At 40.6% G+C, this 12,907-nt stretch overlaps 1 protein-coding gene across 6 annotated transcripts in view; it reads left to right on the top strand.

Moving 5' to 3' along the window:
• Positions 1–12,907, top strand: part of LOC100118215 (leishmanolysin-like peptidase) — a 260,868-nt gene that overhangs the window by 213,239 nt on the left and 34,722 nt on the right. For 5 of the 6 annotated variants that reach the window (XM_031929174.2, XM_032599520.1, XM_016985169.3 and 2 more), the window contains one exon: positions 12,612–12,694. In XM_031929174.2, the coding sequence (XP_031785034.1) occupies positions 12,612–12,694 (83 nt within the window). Of the gene's footprint in view, positions 1–2,136; positions 2,504–12,611; positions 12,695–12,907 lie in introns of those variants that run through there. The other variant, XM_031929173.2, reaches the window with a different exon arrangement.

The raw sequence follows: 12,907 nt of genomic DNA, 5'->3' as shown, positions 1-12,907 counted from the left end.
AGAAGACTGGTCCAAGCCTTCTGATAATCGGCTTCACACGGATCGTAATGGGACACCTTTGCTAAAGCCGCTCCTGTGAGCAGAGAAAACAACTGACCGGCCTTCACGGCATCCGATATGTCCGTACGAGTATGAACGAGCGTGGTGAATTTGCTCTTGAAATGGGACCAAGTTTCACGATTACCGTCAAACATAGGCAGTGATACCTGAGGAATTTTGGGAAGAGCCTGATGCTCCGCGAGAACGATTGTACTCGCATTCAGAGTGGAATTCGCAATTGGGATTGGCGGATCAACACTCCGTTGAAGTTTCTCAACAGCAGCGCCAACCTCAAAATAACGATCAGAGAGATCGGGAAACGAACCTATCGAAGGATTGTCGGGATCTAACTGGGAAAGTTCATCATTGTACTTCATGTACTCCTTGTGTAATGAAGACAAAATATCCAACCTTAACTTCGCATTGGTTGCCTCTGGGTTGGCACCCTTGACATAAGTTTCGACTCTCGTTATTTGAGATTCGAGTGACTTATATTTTTGTTGAATGTATGCAACACGCTTGCTTTGGTCAGCAGTGAGAGACATTGTTGAAAAATATGAATGTAACCAAAAAAGGAAAATAAACTTTTAAATAACGTAAAAAGCTAGTTATACGAAAAAATTGCTTGGCCTTTAGATTACACAAAATGATTTTAATTTACTGAAGTTACTCTAGTCCAAGCAAAGGAATAAATTCAAGAACTTGATTAATTATTATAAAAAATTTAAATTATAACGAAGTGAAAGGATGATACAAGGCAATAAAAAATAAAAAAAAAAAAAAAAAAAACTTTATAAAATTCAATTAAATTGACCAAGAAAAGATAACTAATTGCGAATCGTTATTTTCGAATAACGAAGCAACGCAACGTCCTAATAAATTTCCGAAACCGTGGAGAAAACGATTCCGGAAAACAAAATATAATAATCGGATAACTATTCGAAAAAACGCTTGCGGAAAACTCAAACGAATGCAGGTATATGATTAATAGAGGCGAGAGAATTGAAACAAAAACTTATCTTAATCACAATCCTGGACATCCTTCACGACGAGATGGCCAGCTGGGTGGAGAGGTGACCTGGTCGTGGAGTGACGGCGGCAAGACAATGATGATGTTGATAGAGTTGGATGACGTCACGCTCGACGAAACTTTCGGCCCTTTATGACGCGAGAGTTTTTCGCAGAATCGCCACCGATACACCGGTTGCCACGCGCACAACGGGTCGGCACTTGTTTGTGTGACGTCACTCGCGAACGATAGTGAGGAAAGACCTCACAGGAGGCACCTTGAAGAAATTGCAAAATAAATTCAACATCAAAAAAAAGAAGTTATTTCGCGAAGTCTTTGTTTGCCTTGAGAGCAGACAAGACCGAATTAAGTTTTTAGCTATATTGAGATTCGAATGATTTTATTATTACTGATTTTACGATTTTCACTGATTTTAATATTTTTGAAGGAAATTAAATAAAATAACACTTTTTATGGGAAAAAGTCCGCAGACATAAAAAACCCAATTTATTAAGAAGAACACAAGAAAAACAAACGTTGATTAAGAATACAAAACTGCGAGTGAAGTCGACACAAAGAAAAACGCCGTTGAGCGCGCACGCAACACGCGGTACACGCAAATCACACATTCACATGCACACACGACTGTTCAATTTTATTGTTGCTGTCACAGTTTGACAAAAGAAAAGAAAACCGAACGTGGGTCGGTTGATGAACGCAACACGCGACTCGTGGGGTCCCGTATATACGTCGCTAGGCCACAACAAAGGCAAACCGCTCGTGGGTCGGTTATGAATAAAATGCGATTTAATTGAATATTAAACTCGCGATATTAGTTTGAACTTTATAATCGTAATCGCGTAAAGCAAAGTCAACAACGAGGAAGACTTCCGCTCGTTGGAATGGCTGTCGACTGACTGACCGGCATGCACCCGCACGGGAAGATGGCAAAAAACGTGGCGCGAATGCGCGCGCAAGAACGAAGCGCCCGGCAGGTGCTGCCACCACCTCGTGAGCCGTGTTGCGACGCAACACTAACCAAGCGCCACCTGCCCAGCCTTTGGTACGCAAGCCCTTAGATCGGGTGTGAGCAACAAGGTGGGAGAGAGGTCGACGAGCTTTAAGAGGCCCTGCTCAACAAGAGGGACCTCAGAAGACATACGAGGCTCCAAGGACCAGGTGTTAGACCAAATCGGGATCCCGTAATTCGCCGACACCAGCCAGAGCAGCCACGAAGGGCCAGCTTCTCGCCCGAATCAAGACCAAGACAGGTCGACCAAACCAAGCCTTACCACATCAGTCAGGACGGGAAGGATTCACCATAAACCGACAGTCTACCATTGCCACATCCATTCTGGACTCTCCTGACTACCATCCTCGATCGAGAAGAAACTACCACCTAGGATCAACGGCCGGAGGACATCCTGAAGAATGAGCGTGTGTGTGTGTAGAATGGTATGAAAATTAGTTTTTAAGTTTTATTAGTTTAGTCAATAGCGTTAAAACTTTTCGCATCCATCGTTAGGGAATCTACGACCTTTCACTTATCAAATTCAATAGAATAAATTTAATATTATAAAATAGAAATCATTTTTTTGTTACTTTCTAAACCATACCTCGAGATCCCAGAAAATCGAGGCATAACAAGTGTTAATTCAGATAGGTCCCGGTATAACTTAATTAATCTGAACTTAGTAAACGTTCTGTAGGGATCCCTGATTTTAATTTGAGAGTCAAGGTGTTGTAGCTTGTCAAGTATGAGTGAGTTTTTGCAAGTGAGTAATCTAAGGGTAAAATTATCTCATAGGTGTTGGAGTCTTCAGTTGACACTTGGTATTTTTGCTTCTGAATGAAGTACGTTGATTGGAGTTGAGATTCTATAGCCTAGTGCGAGTCTTATGGCTTGATTCTGGATTTTATTTACTTTGTCTCTTAGTGACTGGCTGGAAATAAAGCCCAGAAAGAGTCCGTATTCGAAAGATCCTCTGACAAGTGCTTTATATACGTTCAGTAGTACTTGGGGGTGTCCACCCCACCAGGTGCCTCTTAGGTATTTGATGATATTTAGGAGTTTAGTTACTTTGCCTATGGTGTATTTTGCGTGATCATTCCATGTTAGTTGTTAATCTAGTATCACGCCTGGATATTCGACTGTTTCTGATGGTGCTATAATGGTTTCATTAAAAGAGAGCTTATAGTGAGCGAGTGAATTATAGTGAGATTTGGAAAAGATTATAAAGTTGGGTTTTTCTGGAGATATTTTTAGTTTTATAGAGGTGAAGTAATTGTCGACTTCCTTTAAAGCATTCTCTAATTTTGTAATCATATTTGCAATTTCTGAGCCGGAACAGTATATAAGTGTATCATCTGCATATTGTATAAGAGAAATGTCTTCAGGGAGAATTTTCTGTAATTCACTCACATATATATTGTATAGTAGAGGACTGAGGACACATCCTTGTGGGACTCCTGTACTTTTGAAATAGGGGCCTAAGAGTTCATTGCCGATTTTAAAGTATAGTTTCCTATTGACTATGAGGTTCACAATAAAATTCCTGGTCTTCGAGGACATGTTATATTTCTTTAGAATGGAGTTGAGAATTATAGGGCACACATTATCGAAAGCGAATTTTATATCAATGAGAGCGCAGCAGGTGTGATAGTTATTGTTGTAAGAGATGTGGATATCAGTCAAAATGTGAGTTAAGGCGTGTAAGCAGGACTTAGATCTTCTGAAGCCGTATTGGGTTTCGGGAATAATTTTATGTTTTTCGATGAAATGTATGAGTCTGCTGTTTATCATTCTTTCGCAGAGTTTGAGAATGCACGAGGCAAGCGAGATGGGTCTAAATTTGTTTTTAGAGTTTTTAGGAATGAGAACAATCAAAAACTCTTTCCATGAGTTATGCGTGTTGCTATTTTGTATGTAGTGATTAAGTATCTCTAGTAGTAATGTTTTAAAATTGTCCGGGGCGTGTTTTAGTATTTTGTAGTCAATTTGACCTAGTCCTGGAGAAGAATTTTCATCTGCTGCATCTATGGCTAGGTTTAGTTCAATTATGTTGAAAGGGTGTCATCCATATTTGTGTCTTCCATTACAATATTAATTGTTGAATTTTCTTGATCTTGATCCTGATCTATAGAGGGGGGAAAATCAACCGATTGAGATGAGCAGTGCTACTCAATGAATTTCTTTGAGTTATTGATTAGTTCTATATCATTCTGTGAGAATTTAGGTAGTGTATTGTTGTACTGTTTGAAACGGCCTATTGTGTCCCAGACCATCTTGAGATCAGCGTCTGCAGAGAGAGAGAGGGAGAGAGAGAGAGAAGTTTTCTACATATTGTCTAAATTTGGTAGTTTTGATTTCGGCTAGTTTTTTTTTGGTGGTGTATTCTGTTTCTTTCAGTTGTTTAAGATTTTCAATAGTAGGGTTCAATAGGAGCTTCTGTGCTGATTCTCTTCTTTCTCTTACTAGGTCTGAACAAGAATCGTCCCACCAAGGAGCCTTGCGTAGGCGACAGGTGAATTTTTTATTTAAATCTGTTTGATGTGGAGCGGTGATATTATCTAAGTTTATGAAATAATCTTCATTGGGGGAATGATCTGAGTTTGGAGGGTTGTTTTCCTTGCGATTTTTCTTTTTTATTAAATGCTTAACGAACTCGATGGACAAGTTGATGAGGTAGTTATATTTCTCTTCTAGATTCATATCTCTGATGTTAGAATTATTGTTTTCGATATGTTTGTTCAACAGGGTGGTATATTTTTTCCAGTCAATATTATTGTGATTTAGTTTATGCGTTGCTGTGAACGGCATTCTATCAAAGTTTAGTTGTAAAGTTAATTCTAGGGGAAAGTGATCGCTATTCATTCTATCAGGGAAAATTTCCCATTGAATAGAGTTTGAAAGATTTGTCGAAGCAATAGTGAGATCTATGACTGAAGAGGATAAAGTTGGTGGAGAATCAGAGTTATCATTTGCGTGATTGAAGTAGTATGTGTGGGAGCCGTTGTTGATTACGATAAGATTGTAGTCTGTGAGAGCTTCAATCAGGTTTTCGTCTGACGAGCAGATCTTGTTGTCTCCTCATGAGTAGTGATGTGCGTTTAAGTCTCCTCCAATAATGACATGTTTGTAATTTTTGCAACCATCCAGAAAGTTTGTCCACTCATGAACTGGGGTAGTTTTTGATGGGGTTCTGTAAATAGATGTGATTAGTAGAGATTCTTGATTGTTATTGTTACAAAAGTATAGTGGGATTGAAATAGCTAATGTTTCTAGAGAAAGATCTTTGTGATAAATTTGAGGTTCTTCTTTAAAAGGGATGTTGTTTTTGATGATGATAGCTAGACCTCCGTGCTGTTGGATAGGTCTATCTTTTCTAATTATGTGATAGTTGGGTATGTTAATGATGGAAAACTCGTTTAACCAGGTTTTACTTAGGATAACAAGATCAAAGTCATTAATAATGTTTCTGAGAGAATGAATTTTGTTACGTAGACTATGTCAATTCCACTGAAGTATTTTTAACTGATCAATGATTTTATTTTAAATGCTCTTTTTTCTTTTTTTATCCTTGCTGTTGTCTTAGTGAGGAAATTTAATTCTTAGTGCTACGGTTAAATGATTAACTCTTGAGAGTCGTTGATTCGAGGGGGAGTTTGCGTTATAGCATCATTAATTTTTGAGATAATGACTGGCATTAATAGACTGATAATATCGTGATATACTTGTAGGTTAGGAGAGTTATTGTTAGTCTCCTTATGTTCTGGATTGGATTTCTGTAGGAGATTGTTTTGCGAGAAAGGAGCATAAGCAGCTGGGTTGATGTTATAGTTCCCATTAGGAGAGATCAGCAGGTTTTTGTGAGCCTCTGAAAAATGAGCTATTTTAATTCTATTTTGCACTGAATATTTAATAATATATGAGAAAAGCTTTCTTCTTGTAGAGAGATTAGGAGTTTGTGTAATTTTGTTAGGTGATTTTATAAGAGTTGGGAGAGGTATTTCCTTGTTCAAATCCGGATATTCAGCTATATTTCTTTTAGAATTCAAATTTTGGTTTTTAGTTTGTAAAATTCTCGTCTGGTCTCTTGGAGCGAAGTATTTCTAGACACAGAGAGTTCCAGCAGTTCTTACTCAATAATTCTGGTGTTACATGTTCTATCTAGTGGGAGATGTTCTCCACCGCAATTTAAGCAGACAGGGGGAGTAAGATTTACAGCGTTTTGAGTAGGGCGTGATTTGTCACCATGTTTTTTGTCTCCACAAAAATACATCTGGGACCGGATTTGCAGAAAGATTTAACGTGACCAAATCTGTAGCATTGTGAGCACTGCTTGACAGTTGGGATGTACAGCTCGACTGAGTATCGAACTTTGTAGATAGAAAGGTATTGGGGTATGACTTGTCCTCTTAGGGTGATTTGTACAGTTCCTGTGGGTATATATTTATCAACTTCTTCTTCTCTTACTTTTCTGTTAAATCTCTTGACATTGACAATCTTAAGATTGGCTACAGGGGAAAATAGTTTTGTGTTGTTCATTAGTTCCTCTTCTGATATGTCTGTAGGGATCCTTTTAACGATGCATGTTCTGTGGACATATGATTGAGGGATTATAGATTCTATCTCAGAAGTGTTAAGCAAGTTGAGTGAAAGGATACTGTTAGCTGTTTTCAAATTATTTGTGTAAATTGCCACTCTATTTTTACCTGAACTTTTAATATCTGTGATCGAGTTGTTTGGAAAAAGCGGGACAATCTTTTTCGCTATGTCAATTGGAAAGATCTTAGCCTCGTTTTGAGTAGTACTATCCTTTAGGTTTTTCTTTTGAATTATGATTTTATATGGAGGTGAGATGTCAGGCGTATAAACGTTGCATAGTGTGTGGGAGTTGATATCAACATGCTTATATGTATTCTGGGAGGAATGCGGTTTTCTAATTTCTTGAGAATTGATAGAACTACTGTTTAGGGGTGAATCCTGTTTAGATTGAGAGAGAATCTCGTTAGATTTGTTTAGCATCTTCTGGGTGAGTTCTTTAACATTCTCAGCTATGCGTCTATTCTGTTTAAATGAATCTTTATCTTTTGGAGAGTTAAGTGATATTTTTCTTTGTCTTTTGTGTTGGAGGTTTACGTTCTCACTCTTGCTATCACTAGTTTCCGTTCTATCCGGACTCGTCTCGTTATTAAAACAGGGGTAGATGTTTGAATTTAAATTCTGTCCGTTGAGATTCGACATGGCTGAGAGGCTGTGGAGCCCCGACGGGCCCACCTCGTTTGGATTCTACTTTTTTTAGGTTAGATAACTTTATATACCTGTTCTTGAGAATCTATAGTCTTAATTTGGGAAATTAATATCTAAAAGGGTAACTTGGGTGGGTTCAATGAAATCTCGATATTGCTTACCTATTGGAACTTATAATTAATTGAAAAAAGAAGAAATCTACGGGAGGAGTGAAAAACCGCGTGTGTCTCAGACGCCCCCTCGGCCATTTTTCCCGGATGTTTGTAAAGGGTTTGTGTTTCTATCGCAAATTGCCTTATCATATATCGATGCGAGTTCATCCTTGTCCAACCGGATTTCCTTAACAGTATATATGCTAGGTTTGTACAACGCGTCGAGCCATTGGAAATCTTCATTAAAAACGGCGAAAAAAGATTGTTGGGGCACGCGCCCAAAACACTTGTTTTCTAATTGTACATGTTAAGAACAATGCAAAACCATGTTCCAACACTGAAAAAGTAGCGAAAAATAGCTATTGTTCAACGACACGTACTTAATGCATGAGGGCACACACATAAAATGTGTATCGGTAGGATAAAAGTACTGGAAAAGAGCTAAATTGAAAAAAATGCGTTGAAAATGCTTGATTTGGTCAAAAGTTACGCACAATTGAAAATGTGAAGAAAAAAAAATGAAAATTTCAAGATTTTTCGGAGTCAAGAAATTTGTACCTTTTTTCTTAATTTCTCACATTTTTAAATGCAAGTACATTTTTTAAAAATTAAAGCTCATTTCCCGTACTTTCATCCTACTAAACCACATGTTTTGTTTGTGCCCTTCCGCATTAGGTGCGTGTAGTTGAACATGGCTATTTTTCAGCGAATTTGAGGGGCCGAGAAAACAGTGTCCTAACAATTTGTTTTCAACGTTTTGAAGTCGAGAAAGTGTATTTTTCCCGTATAATTCCCTATATGGTTCGAACAGAATCAAGTGAAAGAGTGCGACAAGAACCGAGAGGGGCGAGTTAGAGTAACAGGCGTTCCTCCGCGGCTAAGTCGGCATCTGCATAGATCGATGATGTGATCCATGACTGTCAGGCTCTCAGTTGAGGGTGCTCTGACTGACCACCCTCAGACTGTCACAGACATCACCAGGAGCTTGCTCCGCGTCTCTGAAGCTTACCTCAGCGCGGGGAGACCGTCGGCCTTAGGTACGCACACGCGTACAATTAAAAGTATGCCTAAATTAGTATAGTGAGTTCGCACGCTCTGGATCATCTTCGGGCTCATTCACGAATACTTAATTTGATTGAACTGATGAAAAATTCACCTTTCGCTATATATATAATAATCCAGACGTTAGCGCACTTTTTTACGGCAAAATAAACGAAGCTCGGTTAGCGGGCTCGCGGTATGAAGAATTGTTATCATGGTTTCGTTGCGCTGTTTCGTCGCTTGCGTGAGCGATAGTTTTACGCGGTCTGCGGTCTTGTGTACCTTCGCTGCACATCCACACACGTGCGCGCGCGTAGCCAGACACAAAGAGAGAAATGTATGTTGTACACACCTGTGTCGGAGAACTGCCGGAAAATTCATGCGGTCCACAGGGAAAAGGGAATTCGTTGTTGTTTCGAGCGCCGCGAGCTTCAGCGCGGCCGCGAATTTAGATCTAGAGTTGATTAGTTTTCGATCGCAGTGAGCGTAAATTTCACACGCTTTATTGAAACACGCAAGTATACACACATACAGTCTTTCGGGTGCGCGGAGAAAATTGAAAATGGGAGCTTGAAATACACAGCTCGGCTTTTTAATCCAATGGCTCTTGAATAGTATAATGATCGCGACTGCGAGTTATACGACTGTATATAGCTATCTATCTCGTGATCGATTCAAATGGAAATGAAAAATTCGTGAGATGCCGATTTTCGAGAGTGAAATATGACACTCAAGAGTATTAATCTCGTGCCAACTTCGAGATGAGAGTCATTGTCCTTTTTTGAAATAAAGCTTCTCCATTAAAAAAAAAAATAATAACACTCAGAGGTGAACCTTAAAAAAAAGCGAGCCCAAAAAACGCGAATCGAGCCGGCAGCGTCGCGTCGTTCCACCTGACCGCTCGGCAGTAATACCTAATGAACGGTTTCCGCTTCTCTCGACTGCTTTTTCCGGCGAGCAGAGACAATCTAATTCCCCGGTGAGACGAATATCTGCGGATGGCAGTCCAATTAACTCTCGTAAAGCTGGGGCAGCGCAACGGCGGCGGTAGCGAGCGTAATACCTTCCGGATCGTCGATTCTATTGCCGAATAGCGTTTATCTCGCGAGATAAAGGCCCTCCGCGGTAGTCTTAGAGCCCAGGGCATTAAGGCGGAGATTCGCTTCCACCGGTGCAGCAGCTAGGCCGACGCGCGCGATGGCGGAAAAGGGGGCGCGCGAGGCGCTTCTCAAGATTCACCGACAGCCGAAGCGCGGATTGGCATTGCAATAAGTCCCTTTGAACTTTCGAACAATCTCGCGCGATCGATCATAAAATCGAGATCAGTTCTGATCGGCAAAGAAAATTTTCACTCCGAGCCGTTCCCGAATCAATACAAAACTCATCGAATCCCCGCGTAGCAGCCCCTCGGCTGTACGTCCATTGAAAAACCAAGCGCTCGGGGATTAGGCCAGTTCACTCCGGAAGTCCTTCCCTTCCAAATTGCTCGGCGATACTCGCCTCGGCCATGAATAAAACGCTAGTTATCGAGATCGTAAATCCTGGCGAAGGAGAGAGGCGCGATCTCCCGTGCTGATTTATTCGAAAACTTGGCCCGCCGCGGCCGCTTCTTCGCCTCTACTTTTGCTGCAGTGGTGTAAATAGCCAGGCGCCGCCTTGCTTCGATTTATCATTTTTTCAGCTGCTCCTTCAGCGCCGCCGTTTGTTTCCGGCTTCCGCGCGCGGATTTTCAAGCCTGGGTTAAATCCTACAAAAATAGTACATTACGATACGTGTGACTTAAATGGTTCTTTTTAACACGGCGCAGTTAGCACCCGAGAGCAGCGAAGGCGCTAAGCGCCGTGTAAAACTGAACCATTTAAGTCAAGAGTATCGTATAAAATTTTATAGAACAGACTGCTAAAATCCGCAAGTCTCGCCTATTCGTGACTAAAGTAGTCCTTATTTGCACAGTGAGGTTAGCGCACGAGCGTAGCGAGTGTGATAAACACGGTGCAAAAAAGGACTACTTTAGTCACAGATAGGCGTGACTTAACAGCAGATTTTAGCCACACTGTTCTATAAAGAATCTTTTTTTGCTAAAAATATCGTATAATATATACGTATAATATATACGTAACTTTTTTCAATAAAAATAGTGTATCATTAGATGCATTTTTGATTTTAAAAATGTGTTTTTTTTTGCTCTGTTTGTTTATTTTGAAATTCGATCCTCTGCGCGGCGTCACGATTCGCCAGAGCATCGAATTACCTGCTTGCATTTATGTACATTGGAGTGTATAATAATATTTTTCTTAACACGTGCATGAAAAAGACCCGTTTCCATGCCTCTAAAGTGAATGGCAAGCTGCTCATTTCGAGCGTGCGGAAGGGAAAAGCCATTCCCTCCCGCTACTCATAAACACTCAAAAACACTCGAAAATAATCAAGTTTTTGAAAATTTTTGAAAGAGAGTGGTTTACGACTCAAAATGCGCAACTTACCATTCACTCTATATGTATGAAAACGGGTCTTTACAGGCACTTGTCAAAAAAAGTACAGTGTACAACAAGGGGGGGAGGGCAATTTCTACCTCGGGTGAAATTTGAGCACTCGACTCCAACTCGTGTTCAAATCTCACCCTCGTTAGAAATCGCCCTCCCCCCCCCCCCCCCCCCCCAGTTGCACAATATACTATTCAAGAGACCGACATTTTAAAAAGGGAATGATTCCCTCCCGCACGCTCGAAATGAACAGCTTGCCATTCACTTTAGAGGCATGGAAATGGGTCTTTTTCATGCACGTGTTAAGAAAATTCCATTTATAACTCGGGATGCGTGTATAGTGCTTTCGAAAAACGCGAATAAAATTTTTATAAAAGTGTTGCATCGCACTCGTGTATGAATATTGCGACGCTGGTAAATTCACTTTTATCTAGTCGGCTCGAGCATCGAGTTCTGTAGGAAAGCACGAGGAGCCAGGCGCATCGCGTGACTTATCCGTAGATTGAAAAAAGCCACGTGATATATTTCAAGCGGCAGAAAATACAGAGTCTCGCGCATTATTTATCGCCGCGTGCGCAGTGTGTTTCGTGTTAATGAAGTGATTGATTCATATACGCGCTCGCATGCAGCGTGGGATACGCGAATGTCGAAACGCCCAGATAAGCATTACGCGATTGTTACGCTGAAATTTAATCAAGCCAATGCACGAGGAAAACAAGGGAATTTACGTATTACAACACGACGCCGAGAGAGATATGTGTCGATCGTATAGTATAGAACGTACGTTCTTAAATACAAGCAGAGTGAGAAGCAATCAGTTGTCGCTTTTGACTTTTCTCGCGCGGATCATCCATTCTACTTCTTTTTTGACGTTACATTTCGCGAGCCATCAAAGCTTCCTCTGCTACTCGGCCCGTCACTTGCAAAGCTTCCATTTCTCTGCGGGCGACGAAAAAACCGCGGCTCGTCGCAAATCTACTGCCAGACTCCGTTTATATCGTCGTTCTTTTCGCAATTTTGCCCGGATTACGCGCAGTTTTTTGCGACCCCGGCGTTCATACGCGGTTATACTTCTATTCTGCGAATTCATTTTTTAATTACAAAAACGAAATCGAAGCACATCAATCAGCAGCAAATGTCGAATATTTTATCCGCATCCACAAAACGAACCGCCCGCGCATTTTTCGATCGAGTTGTATTTTTTTATCAACTTTATCTAGCTTGAGCCGCGATAGTGTTTTATTTCGTGCAGATCGGGGCTCCGGAAAATTAGAGATATCCCCTAGACCATTATTCGCGTGTGTACGCGCGCAGAAATCGAGCGTAACGGCATGTGAAACAGACCTTATACATAGGCGACCAATCTTTTCATAAATATTTAGATGGATATAGGCGCGAAACGATGACGGGTCGTGCGTCGCTGGGCAATGATGCACTCGCCTGTGCGAGTATAAAGTGCGCTGAGCTTACGCAAGTTTACGGATAGAGGTATACGCGGTTTAGGTGGATTTTTCTCAAACAATACAGTTGAAAATGTTTCAATTTTTAACGGCATTGGAGCTTGTAAAAGCTAAAACAACGTCTTTTTTAGTTTAGCTCGTTTTAACGTAGTTATAATTGTGCTTTCGTTTCAGAACACTATTTTGCCGGAAGCTGTACACTTTTGGGAAAGAGCTCTGATGGTACGCGAGACCAAAGGAACGATACGACTGAACCGGTGAGTACTCACTATTTTCACAGACTAATCGATGCACGGCGCAAAAAAAATGTCAACTCGAACGCTGACATGTATCACTGAGTTCAGCCGATGAATTGCAAATCCGTAATAACTGACGTTTAGCTTAAAGATGAGCCAAAGCATACATTTAGAAAAAAAAATAAGTAGAACTTTATCAATAAAATTTCGAAAGCCCCGAAAACGCATTCTATG

Source organism: Nasonia vitripennis, chromosome 4 (genome assembly GCF_009193385.2).
Source record: "Nasonia vitripennis strain AsymCx chromosome 4, Nvit_psr_1.1, whole genome shotgun sequence".
Lineage (NCBI taxonomy): Eukaryota > Metazoa > Arthropoda > Insecta > Hymenoptera > Pteromalidae > Nasonia > Nasonia vitripennis.
The sequence above is the reverse complement of the archived record's forward strand: the minus strand, read 5'-3'. Positions and strand labels throughout refer to the sequence as shown.